This window comes from Penaeus monodon, chromosome 42, assembly GCF_015228065.2.
Source record: "Penaeus monodon isolate SGIC_2016 chromosome 42, NSTDA_Pmon_1, whole genome shotgun sequence".
NCBI classification, from domain to species: Eukaryota; Metazoa; Arthropoda; class Malacostraca; order Decapoda; family Penaeidae; genus Penaeus; species Penaeus monodon.
In genome coordinates, this window is record NC_051427.1 from 7,924,963 (window position 1) to 7,947,704 (window position 22,742).

At 36.4% G+C, this 22,742-nt stretch overlaps 2 protein-coding genes and 1 pseudogene across 2 annotated transcripts; 1 reads left to right on the plus strand and 2 right to left on the minus strand.

Annotated features, from left to right (window-relative positions):
* Positions 1-972: 972 nt before the first annotated feature.
* LOC119599385 lies at positions 973-8,031 on the minus strand (annotated as a pseudogene).
* A 1,996-nt stretch (positions 8,032-10,027) lies between these two features.
* On the minus strand, positions 10,028-13,471 carry LOC119599020 (copper transport protein ATOX1-like). Its single transcript, XM_037948760.1, has 3 exons — positions 13,355-13,471; positions 11,250-11,325; positions 10,028-11,049 (listed from the first exon to the last, which is right to left on the minus strand). The coding sequence occupies exons 1-3, from the start codon at positions 13,364-13,366 to the stop codon at positions 10,913-10,915; spliced, it is 225 nt and encodes a 74-aa protein (XP_037804688.1). The 5' UTR covers positions 13,367-13,471; the 3' UTR covers positions 10,028-10,912.
* Positions 13,472-19,406: 5,935 nt separating this feature from the next.
* Positions 19,407-21,424, plus strand: LOC119599114 (transcription initiation factor TFIID subunit 1-like). The gene is made up of 5 exons (XM_037948871.1): positions 19,407-19,490; positions 19,955-20,190; positions 20,585-20,743; positions 20,961-21,095; positions 21,227-21,424. Exons 2-5 carry the CDS (start codon positions 20,149-20,151, stop codon positions 21,422-21,424), a joined length of 534 nt encoding a protein of 177 aa, XP_037804799.1. The 5' UTR covers positions 19,407-19,490; positions 19,955-20,148.
* Positions 21,425-22,742: the final 1,318 nt, after the last annotated feature.

Here is a 22,742-nt window from a genome sequence, read left to right on the forward strand (position 1 = left end):
GTTTAACGTCCCCCAGTTGGGGGTAAGTGATAAAACGGGCAGCCTCCATGGCCCCTAAGGGATAAGTTCAGACGGGCCAGGTCAGCCTGATCCTTTAAAAACAGTCCACACCTTCAGGGGTCCCGAGGGGTAAGGGACAGAAACTAAAAGTGGGAACGGCCCAGGCAAAGGCCAGGGGGCAAAATTAGTTGGTTTAGAGGGTGAGTTCCAAGTTGGAAGATTCCAGCATTCATTGGGGTGGGGACCCAGTTGTAAGCCTCTAGTGAGTGCCCCCTACGACAGCAACGGGCAAGGGATTGGGGGGACTGGGGGAGGGAGAATCTTGAAAAAACTTTAAATTCAAAAATCTTATAATAACCTGTCATCTTAAATTTCAGAGATGCGCACGAGCTCATAAAGCAAGCTGCAGCAAAAGGAGTTCCAGAGGCGATAGACGTCTTGGACAAGGTGTGCTCTCGTGGGCACTGTGATGCATAAAGTTAACCGATTCCAGTCATTTTTTCAGTTAGTGTAAAAACAGCCAGTTATTCAATTCTAATTTACTGCTATTTGTTGTTTGTAAATTTAAACCATCTCCTCCAGGAATTTAAGTAATAAAAGAAATTGTTGCAGTACTCAAATGTCTTAACATAGTCCAGTTTGATACTGGATTCACAACTATTTGTGAATCAAGCTTTTTGTTTGGTGTCAAGTATGATAGATAATGTCTATATATTTTTTGCAAAGCTGGCTAGAACAATAAATATTAAAACTAATAATTGTTTTACTTCCTTTTATTTGGTGTCCCTAACCCATTAATGTGGCAGAGAACAAGATTACTTTACTAACTTTACAAATCCCCTGAAATTTAAGCATTTCATGAATCAGAATTACTTTTCAAGAGTCTAATACCAGTGTGCATCAATCAAGATTTCAAATGTGATTATTACAGCAACTAAATAATCACCTTGCATAAAAGGAGACAAAAACAAATTTACAAATTTCCATTTTTATGTAATTACAATATCCTTCTTATATGTAAAAAGTAGAAACATTTGCACATTTCATTTATACAATATTTCTCACTCGCATCCCAGCCTCTCACTCAACGGAGAGCACCAACCGGCAGCACAGAAAGGCATCTTGGAGCAGTAAATGCACTTTTCACCTCCACTGTGATGCCAGACACACACACAACTAGGTCTCTTTCCAAACTGGAAGGCGGACTCCCATCATAAGTAAACATTTGCAAAAACTTTAACCCAAAGAAAAGTAGGCCAAGAGATCCTAGAGATGAACCGACTCTCCACTGTAAATATCAAACTTGTACAACGCCCCACAATGTGTGGGGTGGGGAGGTAGGGGCTAGTGGGGGAAAATAAATTAAATCCACTTACACAGTGAAAATTCCAATAATAACAAAAAAAAAGTATTACATTACTTTCAATCTTTTGACGAGTTTCCACACAAACTGTGCTGCTTGAAATGATGCTCAAAATATCACAAAATTACCAACACTTCGACATTTAACATTGTTGGCATGCCTGTGTGGGGGTTAATCTCTTCAAATTTGGTTGTTATAATTACTGGTCCTTGGACAACTATCTTAGAAGAGAAGCGTGCTCATTCCTCCCATGTCACTCTGTTCTTTAACGAAGATTTCGAAGTACTGATAGATGATTGTGACAGCCAAAAGAATACCTGAAATACAAAACAGAATTACAATTATTTTTTAATATGATTTTCTTTTTTTTAACTACATATGCATCATTTGGATTAAAAAATATAATAATAAAATCATTAATAACAACTTTGGAACTAGTGTATATCAAACATCAACATGCATTTCTTTCCATTTTCATTAAATTCCCTGACTCACCTGTGCCCGAGCCAATAGCTCCCAGGAAATCTGCCAACACAGAAAGAGCACCAATGCAGAGACCACCAAATGCAGCAGCAGTGGGAATGTAACGGTTAAGTTCGTGGATCATGGCTTCTCACGGTGGCCACGCATGCCCATCTGCTGCTCCTCAGCTGCTTGGCAACCTTGGTGCACAAATAAATAGGCATAAGTATCTTTCACACCTTTATCAGATCAAAAGTGAAGACCTGAAGAACCAGTATATAGAATGAAGAGACTGCAAAACAGGACAAAACTACCAAGTTTGCTCATTCATTATTCAAAACACTAAGTAATTTTTTAATGATATCCTTTTACCTCTCGTGACAAGTATATACATTAAAGATATGCATACACAAAAAATCAAGATAAAACAAAAAAAATTCTTGGGAGAGGCAAAACTTACATCCTTGGCTGATGAGCCAGACACATCAATCCAGGTCTTGGAGAAGAAGGCACAGGAGCCCAACATGAAGGCAATGTAAATGATGGCATGGAAGGGATCTTCCAGAATGTGGCCGAAGGACTCTGGTGGCGACATGTAATAACAAAGCCCACCAATTGGGTAGGAAGTGCGTCCTGGGCCTCCTGATCCAACATCAGACCACGTTCCCAAAAGACCGACAAAGAAGTTGCCTGGGAATTTGTTGGCCAACATCTGTAGAACAGGAAGTTGAAGAGCTTTTAGAAAATCAGACGGTTTTCCCAATTTGTAAGACAGGAAAATACTTATATAGGCATATACTACCTAAAACTTTCAGTTCACACTGACTGAGCAATGATGTAAAGGTTGGAGACAAGAGCAGACTGGAGGATGATGGGAATGTTGAAGTGTAGAACAGCTTGATGGGGTAAGAGGAATACTGGCCACGGTAACGAGCAGACTTGATGGGAAGGTCCACGCGGAAGCCCTGTGGGAAAATGGCTTTGTTAGACCAGTCAACTACTGGCAGAGATGAGAATTCAAGAACAGGTATTTGCTAAAGATTCCACAAAACCTCTAAAATTTCTCTGCAGGTTGCACTCTGGTGTAAAATTTTGAATAAAATTTGTGCCCATAATTCATATTTTTCTAAAAATTACCTGATTGATTATTGGTCTTTCTGTACATCTTTACCTATTCTCATTTGAAAAAATGGTTTCAAGAAGGAAGTAATGTGTAAAGATAGTCGATACAACAATATATTTTAATGGTGATATTCCTACCTCAGATGCTAAAGATGAAGTCACATCATAGAATAGTATTCCAAAGTATATATTGTGGGAGGTAAATGAACTTTCTGCAGTTTCTCAAAATAAATCAAAATATTTAAAACCTTGATTACTTTTTCTTTGGGGAGATGGGGGTATTAAAATATTAATTTATCTGTTGTCTACTGATAACTAATCATACCTGGAAGTATATCACAATTGCAAAGATGAGAACAGTAGCCAGAAGATTAGTCAAGTTGGGGAGGTTCTGGCGGTAGAAGCCTCACGGAGAGCTCGGACCTGTTGGAAATCAAACATGTTATAACTTGGATCTTCAATATTTCATAATTAAATAAAATTTAACTTGAGATTCCAATATAGAAAGCCAGTAACATAGCATGTTGGCATACCTTGTCTTGCCTAGTTGCCAGCAAGTGGAACAGAGCAATGATTGCACCCTCAAATTCAGTGCCACGCCCAGTGTTGACGGTGGCAGGGGAGAAGGCCTTCCAGACAATGGTCTCGCAAATGTTTGTGGCAATGAAGAGGGAGATACCAGAACCAAGACCATAGCCCTGAAAGGTTAAAATAATAATTTAAAATCCAAACACAAAATAAATATTTATGAAGTCAGTAATAATTCACATATATATATTTCTGTCAAAGTTATAGATCTCTGTAATCCACAACATTAAAATCTACATCATGAAAGAGTCACCCACCTTCTGCAGGAGTTCATCAAGCAGCAACACAATGAGGCCAGCAACAAACAGCTGGATGATGATGAGGAGGCAGACACCAGCACCAAGGTCTGAGGGATCACCATACATGCCAGTCATTACATAAAGAATTGCCTGGCCCACAGTGATCATCATTCCAAAGAGCTTCTGTGCTCCATGAACAAAGCTCTGTCCTTTGGAGTTCCCCAACCTAGAAAAGGAAAGAAAAAATTAGGATTCCCTATACATTCTTCAAGTATTATCCTAGGAATTTTTGGCATCTATGATTCTTCAGAAGGCTTCCCTTCAGGAAAAACCCAAAATACAAATCTTGAGACTTAACAGATCAGTCAAAGCACTCACCTCAATGAGCTTTGCACCAGCCAGGAGCTGCATGATAAGACTGGATGTGACAATGGGCGAGATACCCAACTCCATGAGTGTTCCCCTGTTACTGGCCAAGATCACACGGATCCAGTAGAAAGGATCAGCTGAGTCCGAGCTCATGATACCAAACAAAGGAATCTGGAAACAAAGGAGACATTAATCTTCCTCAATGTGATTATGAAAAGCCTAGAATGGTGTATCACTACAAAAAAGGCCTAAAGCTGCCTTAAACAAGTTAGCAAACCTAAAAGCTAGTTACAGCTCATGAGAAACTGAAAAAAACTGAGCCACTTGATCAATTCACTAAAAACTCAATCAAACATCAATCAAAATAAAGTCAAAACAATAATTTGCAGTCAGGGACTTGACATGGCAGTACACAAGATGCCATGTAAAATAGACTCATAAATACAGATGCTACAGCTATCTGAGAATCATCATGTTACAAGTAACTGATACAAGGGACTCAAATTTTATCTATCCTCCATAAACATTCCTGCATCTGCCATCCTGTGTGGCTAAAGACACATGAATCATTTCCTTGATTTGCTTTTTGCTTTCATATTGTCAGACCTTCCTCCTATGTCATGTAGATGAAAATATGATATGAATTTGAAGGTTCTTTAGTAAAATTCATTCACAAAAAATGACAAACCATAGAAAGCAAATAAGCCAGATTATTATATCAACTTTGTTTTTCACTCATTTAAGTGTATGTAAAGGACTGGCTAAAACTAGAAACTCAAAGGTTCTGCAGCTATCAGTCACAGGCACAAATTTCTTTGCAGGTAACTATTTGAGGGAGAAAGCAAATGCACATGTTCAAAAGCTATGTTCCTGATCTACCAATAACAAAAAGACAGGAAATGGGATCACACATGCAAGATAAATCTATCCAGCAGAACTATTTTTAATATTTATAAGGAAAAAATTCCTGAATAAATTCAATGCATTGAATGAATCCTAAATACTTTACAATTTACATGAGAAGTTGAATACAAAGTGACAAATGAAAAAATGTAAAGACTTGGTATTCATCATATTATGGATACCTCATACTGCCAAACAACGGTGTCAATTCTCACTTGTATTATCACCAAGTGAGAAAGGTGGTCAGTAATGAGTTACCACCAATATCCACTTTTACATAACCTATGAAGTTGGAAAACTACATACAGCAAGGAAGCTCTATATTTAGGAAGAAAAAAAGGGGTTGGGTAAATATTATGAGGAAAACCTGCACATCCAACAAAGGGCAACTCCACATATGTTCTACAGACAACTTGCAGACACCCTAGTGATTTCAGTCAAATGAGGAACAAACTATTTTTGCCAGAATATACACACACGGGCTTTACTAGCCTTGACCAGAGCAAAAAGCACAGGGGATAAAGGAATCACTTAACCCATTGGTGTCTGTAGTTTTGTTTTATAAATTTTGCTTAAACAGATGGCTCCATAACTGCAAGGAGTCAATAAGTAGGCCATATGTGACCACTTGATTTACCAATTGTTTGAATTGTCATGATTTCTTTTTTATTTATTAACCTAAAGCTGCCGGGTGGTTTCCTATTGCTAAAGCCCTTTCTCCCAGGCTGTATTTACAGTGGCCCAGGCCCCACTGCCAGGGGATTGTGTCAGCACCATAGCATGTGCAGCATGACCATACATGCCCCCAGAAAACAGGACCAGTGCCCCATGGCACGCATGCACATGCCACCTGGAATATAGTCCATGCATGCCATGGCATGTACATACATGCCACCCAGTGGCAAAGGGTTAAAGTTTTAAAGAAACTTATCACTACTAACATTAGGATTATTATAATCACTACTAACATTAGGATTATTATAAAGTTATTAAAGTACTAATAGCTATATTAACAAAAATCCTTTCAAAAAATCAAGTAAAGTTTTAAACTGGTGAGATGGATTACTTGGTGACTTGGCTCTTGTGGAGCTATTTACATGTAAACAAAAACTTAAATCACAATGGACATAGTATGTACCTGCATACCATCCCAGCTTCAACAGGTTGTTGATATTCCACTATCACACTGGGAGTTCGATTATAAGCCATCCATACCAGATCAAAGTTAAATCCTGATTTTGTTCGAGCATAGCCAACAGCTCTTTTAATGTGAAAAAGGTCATTTTGAGAGAGAAAGCCAAAGTGCTCTCAACATTTACCAGAAACTATCATACGTGCATTTATTACCATATGGACCGTATGAACCTTAATGGATAAATTCCCTATTCACTCTTAATACCAGAACCAACGCCTATGAGCTGCAAAACTATGGTTAGTAATCTGTACATGCACATCATATGGTCCCTCCAAGTACCCCCATATCTTTAATAAAAAAAAAAAGCCCCTCCAAAATATGTATATTCAGAAAAAAAAAAAATCTAAGAACTTACCTGGCAACAGACAAGGAAGATGAAGAGCGTGATGGCAGTCCATAGCACTTTCTCCCTGAACTGGACTTCCGCTCGGGCTTCTGAATCTCCGGGAGGACCCGCGCAGAACGGTTTTATCACCTCAAGGAACTTGACTGCGAGGGGAGAGAGGAGGGATGAAGGAGGTTAGTTACTGCTGCTGTTCTCTGTGATGGGGTAGGGGGGGGGGGGGGCAGGAAATGCAGAAGAGAAGAGGAGGTGAAGGAGAAAGAATGATGATTAGCAATGTGGAGAAAAAGAGACAAGATGGATGGAGGAGAAGGAAACAGCCAGAGAATGAGGTAGAGGAGGTGCGGAGAGGAAAGGATGAATATGAGGAGGAGGGAAGAGAAAAAAAAAAAAGAAGTTGAAAAAAAGGGAAAAAAATGAATAAGAGGTAGAGGAGAAAGACAAGAGTAAAAGAGAATGCAAATGGGGAGAAGAGATTGTGGTGGAAGGGAAGGGGAGGGGAAAAAATAAGAGAAAATGAAAAGAACAAGAGCAGATGGATGGGAGAAGAGATGGTTAGAAAGATAGAGAGGAAAACAGGGCAACTAAATATGGAACAGAGGCAAAGAAGAAGAGAAGAGAAAGTGAAGCCTGATCTTTTTGGGATCAGCAGAAAAGGCAAATGAAGAATAAAAGGGTGAAAACAAGAGGGGGGGGGGGAAACAAAAGCACTAAAGAAACTGAGAAAAATGCTTTATTCTGGAAATAAATAAAACTATAATTTTACAAATGCCTAAAGATATCGACACTGCAATGCCATGAATGCTTTAGATCACTAAATGTGGATTTGGACCATTTTCAGCAAAGAGAAAGTGGGAATTCCCGAGAACAGACGGTGCACAGTACTGGAACATGGTTTCTGTTAAATGGGCCCTTTTTCGGTTACTTAAACACCATTTTCATTATCTCCGCTTTAACATAATGACATAAAAAACGCCAGAAGGGATATGAACATTATGGAATATGTGGATTTTGAAAGGAAATGGACAAGGAATTGATTTGCGAGATTTGGTCCCTCAAGGGTGATTTATCGGCCTTGTGACCAGTTATCAGCAATATTCCGTATTCGTTAGTAGTCAGTGGACAGAAATGATGCGATTTCGGCTCATTTCCGACTAAATTGTCAGCGTCAGGCGGACGAGTTTCAAAATAGGGGTCAGCCGACTCCATTCGAGAAAAAAACGAGCCAGGACTACGGCCCAAAATCACGAAACTACGGGCCTTCCGCGGATCTGAAACACACCTAAATACAAGCTAAAGGCTAATTCCACAAAATGCCATTGATAAACTTACTCCCCATGGTGGCTGATGTTGACGGAAGAAGGGCCGAACAGGATATAACGTCCACCAGTGATGCGGTCTCGCTTGACACTGAACGCGACGTGTCAGAGCTTCCCCAACCCGCCGCGAGAGGGCCGCAGTGACGTCACCTCCGCACCGCCATCGTGACGCTGTTGGTCCGTGTGCCGCTTTTCCTGAGGTCGTGAATAAATATTTCCCGGATGATATTATGGTTTCATTATTCAGGCTTATGTGTCTTTGAGAATTAGTTTAGGTTATATAAGGTACCTTTTTTCTTATTCTGTTGCCGTTTATTGCTCTTTGTTGGATCATATATGATAGTGTGGCACCATCGGAAAACCCGCCAATCAGCTGGGATTTAAAGGGAAAGATCAAACATGTGCCAACGCTGCAGTGTTGAGTACGAGAATAAAAAATGCAATTACCTACATATACATAAACCTTATATTAACAATAGAAGACAGACAGTCAGACAGACAAGCAAAAAGATGAGCAGGGAAATGGAAAGAAGAAAGAGGGAAGGGACATAGACAAACAAACATGTAGAACTAACTGTAAGGAGGAAGTGGGAGAGAGAAAAAGAAAAAAAAAAGGAATGGGGAGAAAGAAAATAAGAGAGCGAAACTTTAAGAACACCTCTAGAAAGAGAAGATAGAAAGACGGGAGTGATAGAGAGGGGGGGGGGGATATATAGGGAGAGAAAACAAACAGATAAGAGAAACATATGGATGAGAAAAACAAGAGGGAAAGGAGGAAATGAGATAGAAGAGAAAGATGAAACAAAAGAGGGAGAAAACGAAGACAAAAAAAAATAAGAGGGGCATATGGTTAGTAAGAAAAGGAAACGGGGAAAAGAAGGGAGAGAAAGAGAGATAACTTAGAGATTAGTCATTTGCATGTTTGTCCAGCAGTTTTGTTTGTATAAGAACAAATAATTAACAGATAATTAAATTAATGTCCGTACTGTGCCTTCAATCACACGCATAAATTATATTTGGTTATCTACTTATGTGTATTGATACTTTCTATGTTTAGACTCCCTTTAGAAATGTTTTCAATCCATGCTGTTTCTTTCTTTTATTTCTAAGTAAGTTACATATTGGCATTTGGCTGGATAATAAAGAGGACACCAACATGCCTTTGGTTTTACAAAGCTTTCTTTATGTATACTATTTAGTTACTATAAAGAACTATTTTTTCTGTTGTGTTCACTACAGCTGTATTTTTAATTATCTTGGAAAAGATCTACCTGATTAAAATAAATAAATAAATAAATAGTATGAAAGATCATGGAGAATAAACCTACATGTTTCAGAAGCAACTGTAGATTTTTGTAACTTCTAAGTTGTCTGCATTTGAGTATGCATTAAAAGAGGCTTTTTTATTCTCACCTTTTATTAATCTAATATCTGTTTTATAGTAATAACAGAATGTTTACCTTATTTCCCACCTTCTTTAAATACAAGGTAGCCAAATATTATATGCATTTGAAAAAAAATACATATGCAAAAATGACAACTGAATTCTAAGATTTAATAGTAGTATAATAACATTACAGTGCCTGCATTCCCAATTTGAATTACACACTTTATTTCTCACATCAAAATTCTAGTAAAGTTGGCTACACACTCCTGCCTCCCTATTGACCTCCATCCATAGGTCTCCTCAAGCCCTGGTCATCCATAGGTGTTTCCTTATTCATGGTCTGTTTCCTTTAGTATTCAAGTGTCTTTTCCTATACATTTTGCTAAGCTGTTTAAGAAAATGTGAGGATGGAAATGATAAACAAAAAAGGAATACAAGTGAAGAAATATTAAATTAAAAATTTCCTTTGCATATTGTTCTATGTCATTTCATAAAAGTATGCATGCCTCTACTTCAAAATCAGATGTAGCTATCCTCCTTTCTTTTAATGACAGCAAAAGCACTAACAAATTTTATCATCAGATGCAGCAGGTCAGTTCTGATAACTGTATTAAAAACCTACTAACATGAAGGTTGATGTACATATTCTAGTTGGTAAATAATAAAGCAGGTTAAGATTTCAGTAATACTTTAATAGGTTTCTTGGTCTTTGGGAAGGAATATGACAAACAAAAATATTATATTCTAAGTCACTTTATTTTGTTCTTACCCCACAAAAGAAACAAAACTTACACAAAGCACATTTTTTTTAAAGGTTCAGCATAAATAACCAATGGTAAATCACATGACAAATGGCTCCAAGCCATTAAACTACAAATATCTGGAATCCCTAGAAAGTACTTCCTTGAAAAAATACAAATTTAAGGCAGCTGGAATTATGAATCGGAAGCCTATAAGCACTTATGTTTTTTTTTTATGTGCATATATATATAAGCATGCAAGTTTCTTGTCTTTCATCTCTTACAAAGAGACAGATCTTTTCCTTCTCTCATCTTTATGCTAACTATTGTCATGGCAGGTATATAAGACACTGATAAACTGTGATTCTTAAGAGAAATAACAGTGTACCATCAAACAGCATTACGCTTATCTTGAGAACCCATGAGCTTCTTACAGTATTTAAACATATTACAACCTTTCAGTTACACAATGATATTCCACTGACTTAATGGATCACAATATGTAAGCTTGCCCCCCCCGAAACTCGAATAATTAATTTCACACCTTTCATCTTTATTATATTATCTTAAATACCAATAGCTGTCAAAAAAATGCTGCCCTAAATTTAAGACTGCCCCACACAAACAGACATGTTGAAAATACAGAAGCATACAGTAAGTTCAACATCCTTTGGTCTTAAAAACTTTGAACATAATGTTAGCAAAATTTGATCTCTATTTCTATCTAATCTAAGTTTTTCAGAACTCAAAAACCTTATACAATGCCCAATAGTTCTTTGGAAAAATACCACAAAATAACATATTCATTATATAGTATATATAATGTTCTAATCACCATCAGCTGCCACAGCTAGAAACTGACAATCTGTCACATGTTGCAAGTTAGGCAGCTTTCCCTCCAAGATATGTGACATCTTTTCCAGTCTTTTTTAAGGTTTCAAGAAGCTCATCTGAGGAGAGAGTGCTGGTCACAATAACCTTCTTGGTTTCAAGGTTAATGTCAACATTGGAGACTTTATCTGAAAAGATGATTGGATCAATAAATATATGAAATATGTTTTATATCATGAATAATCAAATATCCTATTTCATTCTTTATATCACTAAAAACTGTATCATTCCTAAAACAAAATTACTGTTACAATAGACCTTATTTTGGTCTCTTGTACTTCATATGTTTCCTTTATGAAATGCAATCCTTTAAGCAAGGTGGACATACCCCCAAGTTTTCCTAGGACCCTCTTAGCTGCACCTGAGCAACCTTCACAGGTCATCTCAACAGTGAATTCATGTATCTGAAACAGTGTTGATGAAGTAAGAAAAGGAAAAATACATATATTCTTCTCTGTGGAACCTTCAAAAGAATAAAATATCAATATACTAATCACTCCGCAGAACTGTAAAACTATATATATATCAACATTACATTTTATAAAACGGAGCAAAATGGGCTAAGGCTATGACTACACAAAAAATGATAAGATGGTACACTCTCCCAATAATATTAAAAGCTAAATACTTACATCTGTGAATATCCTTTCTAGAAAAATCTGGTCCTACTTTCAAGGTTTACACAATGTAATTTTGTTTGTGGTTTTAAGAGGTTACCAAGTAATACCACAAATATAATGACCCACTAAACTTGCCAAACTCTACTTTGATTTTACCATTACATCACCCAAAAGGGCTTTTTCCTTTACTTATAATATCAAAGTCAAATAAACTGAACTGTCTTTTGTTACTCTGGACTGCTGAGAATATATATATTGGTAGTGACTGAAAGGGGAAATAGTATTATTTCTATATATGAGTTTCTCTATTAACTGAGGCTGCAAGTACTTATTTCCTGAAAATATATGTTCAAGCATCTCTATGTCTCATGAAAAGATACTAACAATATAAGTATTAACAAGACTTCATCTTAGGCATTTTCATACTTAGAATAAGTTTAGTGACAACTGTGGCCCTAATTGTTGAGAAGGAATGGTAGCAGGCATACTGAAGGGTAAAACATAATGTAAAAATATGAACCACGGGAGAAAGCAGAAACTGTAAATCATGAGCTAAAAATCCCTTGACCAACAGCAACCCAAGCCAGTGTTCCAGCTTAAAGTGGAGGACTGACACATACATGCATCAGAAGAGGTTCACTTCTAACACCCTTGCTGACAAACATTCATCTTGATATGCTTGTGAAAGGAGGACATAAGTGGATGCCTGTCAACCAAGCAAAGGCTAAGAGGCATGGTAGACTATGCCTCTTGTTACAGCATAGGTAAATAGGTTGGACATCTATCTAATAATCTTCAGTAGTTTCTGATATTGATGTTGTTTACTTAGCAATTTACATAGTACAACACATATACTTCCCTTACAAACAGGAATGCCATAACAAGCCACTAAGTGGGGATTACAGACTAACAACTATTTGAGTGAGAAATTCATTGCATACTTTTACCCTGCTCTTTATGTTCTTTGCTGTGGCAGAAAGGATTTCTTAGGAAATGCGAGGCTGCTTTTTTCAATGAATGCAGCTTAGTGCCACTCAAGTGAATAACTGTCTAATACACAGGACTCAGAGCATGATCGACTACTTATAAAGCGATTGGATGTCAGCTTGGGGGGACAGATTTGGATTACATGATTCGATATAAAACTGCCATAAGCGGATTATGGCATCTCCCATCGTACTACAAGTGAACAGCTACAAGTGAACACCACTTTCCTAGCAATCCAAAAGGTCTATTGTATTGATGATACTATCAGTACAGAACTACTTCAAAAACTTTAAAGACATGACATAGTCTGCTCAATAATTCAATAAATCAATAGCACTTGCTCACTGGATTCGACTGGATTCTTTGGGATGTCTCAAAGCTTTATCTGGACAGTATATATATCACAAGCAATTCATCATTACTAAAAAATGGTCGCTATAAGGGACACAGATTTCAAAGTATGTATGTGCCAACAAGTAAATATATGAAAAATATGCCTACATCATACGCAACAAAACATACAAATATGGAATAAATTATAATATACAACGAAACTGATTCACAGCGAGTTCCATATATGAATCTCCTAAAATAGAAAAAAAAGGAAATATACATGTAAGTGGGTATATATACATATAAATATACATGTGTGTGTGCTTGTATGTATGCATATATGTAAAATCTCATAAAAAAAAAAGTTGAAATTCATCAAACATAAACATCTAATCCATCTTATCAACTACAGCAACATACATAACAGACTTAACATATCACACCAGTCATATCGTTCTTTTGCCAAAAATGTGGATTAAATCTTAATACTAACCATGAGAGACATAGCTAAGAGTAATGCTTCCGCCAAGCACCCCGATAAGCGTTATCTTGACACAATTTCGGATGGCTCTCTCGGGGACTCCGGCGTTCGAGTATGGTTATTAAATTGTTTTTTTAACCAAATTTCAGTCTCGATAAGGAGGCTTATTCTCTACTTGCATTAATGTCGTGATGTTCATATTGATATAGGATTGTAGAGCTTTATTTAGTAGTCAGATTGGTTTGTCGAACTGGATAATTTAGTTTCTTTTGTTGCTCAGTATGATATTATACTTAATAAAATATTAATTTATCCATTCTAAATGTATCAAGATAAAAAATTCAAGTTTTTGACACTGTTTTATCATCCGAGAAATTATTATATAAACTCGAATGCACTCCAAACAACGCATGCGCAGAGAGGAACTGTGACGTCACAAGAGTTGTAAACAAAACGTCAGGGAGAATCAGAGGTGAGGCTACCTATTTGATCTCTATGCCATCCGTTAGCCTCAATTTCTACATTTCTTTGTCTCTATTATGATTATGAATACCATTGCGTCCTTCATGTGTTTGGTTGTGGAGGAATTTCGTGTTGAAAAAGTGTTTATATCGAGGAATATATCATGGAGCATGTTCATATCTTAGAACCAATTTTAAGTCGGCAATTTCAGTTTTTTCGGATTAGTACTGTTATAAATAGTTGATTTTGGTCTTCACGTAATCATACGAATATAGGGGAAGTGCTTGTACACTTTTAGAGAACGTCGCTTTCCTCACATAGCTCTCAAGAAGTCAGTCACCTATTTAGCATCTCTAATCAAGTGGCTTCTTTTCTTCACACTTGTAAAAGTGTTATCAAATTTTCAGGTGACTATAGTGACAGAATATTGGCATCACACCAAGCATTCCACATTCTGTAGTGGTAGCTTGTGGTCATTGCAAAAGACGTGATTGCATCATGATCATACTAGCAGATTTATAGCAATAATGCTGTGTTCGGAACTCCTTGTCTTGCTCATCCAGACAACTTGTCAGGACCAGCAGAACAATGAGGCAGCGTTTGGAGCCCCCGAGTCTGGTTGCCCACAATGCAACCAGCTTGAAAGTAAACATTCACTGTTTTATCATACCAGTGTCTTTATTTTACACACTGCATAGGATTTGTAACTCCTTTGATGTATAGATAACTTACCTGCAACTGATAAACACAAAAATACCTTTTGATTATAACACTAAAGAACTATAAACTTGACCAATCAATATCTTATGATTGCTGTAACTGCCATTGTTTACATACAAAGGCTATTGTGACATATCTCCTGCTTACCCGCTGCAAAGCAGGCCGAGATGAACAACTTGTCCAGGACACAAAAGGAGGGGTTCCAAACAGTCAAAACAATTTGTCCGTCTTGTCCAACTTGTCAGACAAAGAGTTCCAAATGCAGCATAAGTCACTTTTAAACTGCCAGAGTTTTTTGAGTTTCAGATAAAGAAGCATCAAAATTTTTGTGATTGGTTTTGCTTTGTGTTACTTAATTGTGTCCTATTAAGCCTGTTATCTATCTTGCAACAACAGACTTCAGTCAGACTCACAACCATCAAATTGATTACTTCACAAAATCAAAATTTAATATTCTTTGGGTTGGAAACCTATAAGTAAATATGTGTGTGTAAAATTTTATATAAAATATTATATAGATAGATAGATTTGATTGATTAATAGATAGATAGATAGATAGATCAGATATATAAAGATAATTATATAATTTATATATCGTGCAATGTACTTTTGGATTCTATATTGCATAGTGAAAATGTTATCATTTGGATGAGATGGTTAGAGCTTTTTCAGTTCCAGGATGGGGGACAGTGATGAAGAGGAGGCAAATGAGGGGGGAGCAGCCATCAGTCAGACCCTGTCCCTCACTAGCTTCCTCTTCGGTAACATTGATGCACACGGACAGTTGGAGGGAGATGTCTTTGATGGAGAATGTAAACGTCAGCTGGCCTCCCTGTCACGGTTAGGATTAGGGTCACTGTTGCGACAGGTGACAGATGATGGGGAGGATGATGAGGAGGAAGACGAAGATGAAGATGAGCAGGGTGATGATGATGAAGGTACATTAATTAATAGTTTATGTTTATAATTGGCTGGAATATTCTTGGTATGCAGATTATAAGTATCTTCTTTTATTCTTTAGGTATAATGTTTGTTTTTTACGTATTTCAGAGGTATTAGAAAAAAGTCCTTCTGCTGTGGATTACTCAGACATCAATGAAGCTGTTGAGGAAGATGCTCTTGCTCAAGAAGAAGATGATGGTAAAAGATTTAATTAACACTTAATATGTTTGTGCAGTGATGAGTGGCTGTATTTTTCTGTAGCTCTGGTCACATCATGTTGCAGTACAAAGCAAACAGGATATTGATTTTTTTCCCTTTTGTCTTTACTACAGATGTATCATATTTTGAGTGAGTTAATTGAAGATGGTTATTGATTATTCTATACTTTCTAGGAGAAGACTATGATGCAGATGAAGATGACAGTGGTATCAACAAGTCCGATGCCGAACTCATGCCACCACCTCCACCAAAGATCTCAGAAGCAGGCACAACAACACCCCCTGGTGACAAAAGAAAGCTTATTACCCCTCTGGCAGCCATGTTGCCTTCCAAGTATCAGAATGTGGACGTCAGAGAATTATTCCCAGATTTCAGAGTGGATGCTGTAAGTGCTACAATTCTCTCTCCCTCCCCTCTCCTTCCTCTCCTTCCTCTCTCTCTCTCTCTCTCTCTCTCTCTCTCTCTCTCTCTCTCTCTCTCTCTCTCTCTCTCTCTCTCTCTCTCTCTCTCTCTCTCTCTCTCTCTCTCTCTCTCTCTCTCTCTCTCTCTCTCTCTCTTCTCTCTCTCTCTCTCATTCTCTCATTCTCTCATTCTCTCTCTCTAACATTTTTTTGATGTTTGTGTTTATCATTACCCACCTAATAACTACTTTCATAATGCTAATGATTTTCAGAATTCCTAAGAGGTGTAGGAAATGTACCCATGCATATAGTAAAGGCCAATTTTATCTCTATCAGTAGAGTGATGCAGCATTTTCCCTTTGACATTATGATGGTACGTGCTATCAACAGTTATCTCTTCTTCTAGGTGTTGCGATTTTCTCGTTTGTTTGGACCTGGAAAACTGTCAAATCTGCCCAAAATATGGAAGACAGTGAAGAGAAAGAAGAAGAAAAGGCAGCACAGTCTTGATGACAGGAGCATGCTGTCAGGTGATGATGGCTACCCAAGTGAAGATAGTGTGACGTCAGTGGCAGACATTCCTCGTGGGTTTGAATTGCAGTTTGGAACAGAACCACCACCAGACACTTGTTTTCCAGATGATGCTGTAAGTTGTTTTGGTGTCTATACCTTCCTTAACCTAAAACCAATGGGCATAGCATGTACATACATGCCATGCCCACTTTCAGTTTATTTTATTAATTGTTACACATAGATGACTCCACAAATAGTAAGTCACCAATGAGCCAGTTACCAGTACTGTCTGTCTCATTGGTTTACGCTTTTCCTTGATTTTCGAAAATATTTTATGTTATTTTATATTGCAGTTACTAATGCCAATAACATTATAATAATTGTCATGGCTATAATAAAAACACCATCGATATTCATAGCATTAGCAAAAAAAAAAAAAAAAAAAAAAAAAAAAAACACGTCACTTCAAGGAAAGGTGAAATCAGGTAATGTCACAAGGGCTACTGTGGCTAAGCACTAGCAGAGCCATCTATGCAGAGACATTTCACAAGAATTTCGAGAAATTTTTTTATTTTTTTTTTCTCTCTCTCTCTCTCCAGGTACGTTTTAGCCAAACACAGGAACAAGATACAACCACTGCAAGCCAAAAAAATGAAGGGGGTAAGACTGGAGAACGAGACCCAAACAGACCTCATGAGGCTGATTGGCGTTACGGTCCAGCGCAGCTGTGGTATGACATGTTAGACGTTCCACCAGCAGGAGGGAATTTTGACTATGGCTTTAAATTGAAGGTAAATATGTATATGTTTTGATAAGTGACTTCTTTTACTATATACACCATAATGGCACTAGTAAACACAATTTTGTAGAAATATATTTTTAATATATGAATGTGCAGGATTTGTACTGTTAGTCCAAATTATTATATCACATATATTATTTTCAGGGAAAATTATTTGTATCATGATTTTATAACAGATGATCGCAGCATTCTTACACAGCAGCAACATTTCTTTCAATGTTTGTGTTAGTTACAGGAAATGAAACCACCAGAGAAAATTGAAATGAAGACTGAGGAACCTGAGATTGAACAGCCCTTGAAGATGGTGCCTAAGATGAATGGCTATGATGCAGACAACGAGGAAGAGTTCCCAGATGACTGCTTCCACATGGTCACGCAGTATAACTGGGAGGAAGACATCATCTGGAACGGGGATGACATCAAGCATAAAGTACGTTGCAATGGCCTGAGCTGGGACTTGTTGTTCTTGTCCAGCCTAATTGTAACAATAATGAAGTAAAATCGAATCATATCCTTTGATTTAGAAATGTGAAGGCAATGTCTTGAGCTTTGTTTAAGAGCTTTTACTCTGTGACTATAACCAATATCCTTTTGTATATATGTATGTATAAATTTTTTTTTTCTCCAGTGACACAGCCATCAGGCTGTTCTGCCATCAGTTAAAAGGTCAAACATACTTCTGATAATTGAAAACAGAAAGTATTATATAGGCAATATTAAGTTGACATTCTAGCAATACAAATTGTTTAGGATACTTCTATGAAAATATAAGATACGTTCTCTCTCTCTTGACATATATATATATAATAATATATATATATATATATATATATTATATATATATATATATATATGATAGATCATGAGATATATGCATAATATAACTATATATCTATAGATATATAAATATATATATATACATATAATATATACTATATATATAGCAAGATATACATAATAATCCAAATATATACATATATATACATATATATAATATAATTATATACATATTATACCATATTATATATTATACATATATACATATATACATATATACATATATACAATATACATATATACATATATAATATATCATATATATACATATATATATACATATATATATATATATATATATTATATATATAATATATATAATATATATATATATATATATATATATATATATATTATATATATATATATTCATATATAATATATCATATATTTTTTTTTTTTTTTTTTTTTTTTTTTTTTTTTTTTTTTTTTTTATTATTTTTTTTTTTTCTTTTTCTGAAAATTAATTGAACTATGTATTTTTTCTAGATTTAAGAATGATTTATAATGTTAATCTATATTATTGTGCCAGAGCATTGTAGAAACAATGGAATGCATATATTTTTAGTATCGTATCAGTAATTTAAAGAAATGTAAAAAATTATTTTTGCCAAGTCATTTAAACAGAAGGACATAATGTGAATTCAGTATTAGCTTGGATAGGCTGCGTCCACTTTGGTCAATATTATCACTTGCAGCTAATCAGAAACGGAAGAACATGGCTGCGGGTGGGTGCCGAGCGTTACAACAGGACGGCGCAAGCTTTCAGCCAGCCCTCAAGGTGACTACACCTTTCGCCTCGGCAAAAGCAGCCAAAACGAAAAGCCAAATGCCGTAAGTTTCATTAGATGTTTTAGTTTATTTTGCATGGAATATGTACTAGGTTTGGATATGTTAAAATACAATGTAATTATTTTTATTTCTCAGTTTGCTTGGGCTTTTTATTACACCATTATTTCTCTGTTTATAAATAGAATTCTCTTGTGGTTGCATTATATCTTTAAAGTGCCAATGATAATGCAAGCTCCTCGTATCCCTCCAACAGCAAAGGCAATTTAGATGACACATGGTACTCCATCTTCCCCGTGGAGAATGAGGAGCTGGTGTACGGTCGATGGGAAGACAACATCATCTGGGACCCAGAGAACATGGATAATATCCCTGAACAACAGTTTTGACTCTTGATCCAATGATGAGAACATCATTCTTGGAATTCCTGAAGATGTGGATCCTTCGACCCTGGCCCAAGGTAGTTGTACTTTGTCCTGGGTGAAAAGATGCTTATTTAAGATTCTTGGCTGAGTTTGGTGGCAGTGGAAGCCTGGCATTGAGTTTACTGCAGTTCGAATTTTAACGCATTTTATTATTCAAAGCTAAATATGACTAATAACCTATTGGTGCTGGTTTAATGCATCATCTGCTGTGATTTTGTTTCATTAGAAGTGTGTACACATAGAATAGCTAGTCAGTACAGTACTTTTGGATATAAACTCTGAAGAAAGCTAGATACTTTAATAATAACATTTATACATTTGGATAATTAGTGAAATGTGGTATTGTGCAATGGATGGTAGCAGAGTTACCATTTTTGTTCAGTATTCTGCAATGCAAAATTTGCTTTATTAAAGAGAGGAACAGAGAAACAAGAGTCAGACTTACCCACCTCATACAACCATCATCCCTTAGTGCAGCATTAATAGTCCTGTTGCCCCACAGCTGATGCTCCAGTCAAGGTCAAAATCCCACATCCCCACGTGAAGAAGTCAAAGATCCTCCTTGGCAAGGCTGGAGTCATCACCACCATCGAGGAGGAATCCCCTCCTCCACCCCCCAAGTCGCCTGACAAGGATCCATTCAATATATCCAATGATGAGTACTACCAGCCTAAATCATCGGAACAGACCATCAAAATGTCCATGGGTGGTGGGCTCCTCCAGCACTCTACACCTGTGGTAAGTTTTCGTGTATAGGGTTTGGCGTTTTAGTTATTCTTTTTTTTTTTCTTCTTCTTCTTCTTCTTCTTTTTCTTTCTTTTTCTTCTTTTCTTTTCTTTTATTATTTTTTTCTTCATTATTATTTTATTTATTTAAATTTTTCTTTCTTTGTCTTTTTTCTTTTAATGTAATTTTTTTTTTTTTTTTCCTTGTCAAATTCTTCTGCTTCTCATGTATTTTCTTCTCTCCTCCTTTCTTTCTTTTCTGGTTGTAAAGATCTACCATCCTTTTTATCATATTAGTCTGAAATTTATCATGACTGGTCATAAACATATATATTGATTTAATTAACTACATTATAGAGTTTATTAGAAAAAAAAAACATTACAAAATATCCTCTTTTTTCTTTCAGGTTGAGTTGCAACCACCTTTCATTCCAACTTATATGGGAGAAAAGAAGTTACGGCTGTTCCACCGGCCACCCTTAAAGAGGTACTCCCACGGGCCTCTATCAACTCTTGGCCCTCATGCCGTCCATCCTCTAACAAAAGAGATCAAGAAAAAGGCTAAGGTATTTTATTATATCATTCTATTAGCTTTTTTGGGGAGTTCTATGATGTTTTTATGCATTTTTCTCTTAAATGGATACTTGAATAGGCAGTATGAAGAGAGTGAGATAACAAAGGAATTTTAAGAATTGCTATATCTGTGGAGAAATATTGTCTTTTGTTTTCTGTTCTTTCTCTCTGTTCCATTCCCTATTTTGATGGTATCATTATATATTGCAGCAACGCGAGAATGAGAGGCTAGCATCTGGTGGTGGAGATGTCTTCTTCATGAGAACACCTGAAGATCTCACAGGCAAGGATGGTGACATCATCTTGTTAGAGTACTGTGAAGAGTACCCTCCTCTATTGTCTCAGGTATGGTATCTGGTTTTGGTTGTCTCTAGTGGTTTAATTTATGTCAACATTATTTTTTTCCAATATTAGAAAGTTGTAGTTCAGTATATGAAGTTGTTTCAGTTATGTTACAAGGCAATTAAACTTGACAGGTCGGTATGGCAACGCGCATCAAGAATTATTATAAGAGAAAAGCTGGCAATGACAAGGGTCACCAAAATTCCGCTTTGGAGAAACAGCATTTGCCCACACATCCCCCTTTCCGGGTGCCATCTCCAGGGAAAAAAGCATCCAGACTTGAGAATAATATGTTAGACCCATGTATGAGCAAAAATTTAAGTACCTTGTAGTTTTTCTTTTAAATTAAGTTTTGGGGGAAACCCTTAAAGGGGGCTTTTGTTAATCTTTTTTTTTGCATGATGAATGCATAAAATAATTAAATTTTTTTTATATATCAGATTTTAAAAAAAAAACTGTATAGCAAATTTTTTTATGTTTTCAAACAATCAGATCCCACAACGGTTTCCTGGTTTTGCAAACACGGAAGGAACAGCATAAAAAGGGGGGGAGGACTTTTCATGTGGTCGGAGTGTCCCTTTATAAAACCCCGGGGGCCCAAATTCCAAGAGAGCCAAAAACTTCATAAGGTTTTTCCTAGGTTTGGATGGACCTTGTTTGTTTTATTTTGATTTTTGGATATAGGTCAAGTATCTGAAAAAAATTAGGAAAAAGGGTATATAACAAAATAGGGCCACAGTTATACTAATGTCTTTTTATTTTTCAGGTATTTATATACAGATTTTCTGGAAAAGTAAAGATAATCCACGAAATAAAAATGGATGAAATCAAAAGAGCTTTTCCCCCGCTCATTTTGAAAGCTCTATCCGTAAAAAGGGTCAAACCTTGTGCAGACTTAAAACAAAGGTGTGACCGGGGAGGCACAGGTCCTGGTACAGGGCATTTTGTATTTTTCAAAAGCGTAATCTAACGTTGTTTTTAAATTTTTAAGTTTTTTTTTTTTATAATTTTTCTCTTTTCCTTTTGCTTCCTCTTCTCTCCTCTCCTTTTTTCCCCCTTTTTTTTCTCCCTTTTTTTTCCTTTCCTTTTTCCCTTTTCTTTTCCTTTTTCTTTCTTTCCCCTTTTCCTTATTTTTTGCTCACAGGGATCCCTTGAAATTTTGGAAAGTTGTAGTAGCTGGCTTTTTTTTAAAATCTGAAACCCTTATTGTTTTCCCTTTCAGCAACTGGGGGGTAATCAGCCAGAGTTTGACCCCAGAGGGGGGAAATTTGACCCTGGGGATACCAGAGCAGGGGTGGCCTTTTTTTCAGATTGTGCAGCTGGCCCAAAGTCTAAGGTGCAGGTTAGGAGAAAAAGTTCCTTTCTGCCCTCGGGATGACCCCTGGAATACACTCAAAAAAATTTATGACCAAAACAAGGTTTTTTTTTTTTTTTTTTTTTTTTTTTTTTTTTTTTTTTTTTTTTTTTTTTTTTTTTTTTTTTTTTTTTTTTTTTTTGGTTTTTTTTTTTTCCCCCCTTTTAAAAAAAAGGTTTTGATTTTTTTTTTTCTTTATTTTATAATGGGACAAACAAAAACAAAGCTTACATCCAGGGAGTGAGGGGAAGTTTTGCTGCAGCTCACTGGGGCCCAACAATCCAACGGGCTGATTT

Excerpts from the sequence above, each read along its gene's own strand:
- LOC119599020 (XM_037948760.1), bottom strand. Across the intron at positions 11,050-11,249 it reads GGTCCTAGGAAAACTTGGGG|ATAAAGTCTCCAATGTTGAC; the intron begins GTATGTCCACCT and ends TCATCTTTTCAG.
- LOC119599114 (XM_037948871.1), top strand. The coding sequence starts at position 20,149 with ATGTCCATGGGTGGTGGGCTCCTCCAGCACTCTACACCTGTG. Across the intron at positions 20,191-20,584 it reads TCCAGCACTCTACACCTGTG|GTTGAGTTGCAACCACCTTT; the intron begins GTAAGTTTTCGT and ends TTTTTCTTTCAG. Across the intron at positions 20,744-20,960 it reads AGATCAAGAAAAAGGCTAAG|CAACGCGAGAATGAGAGGCT; the intron begins GTATTTTATTAT and ends TATATATTGCAG.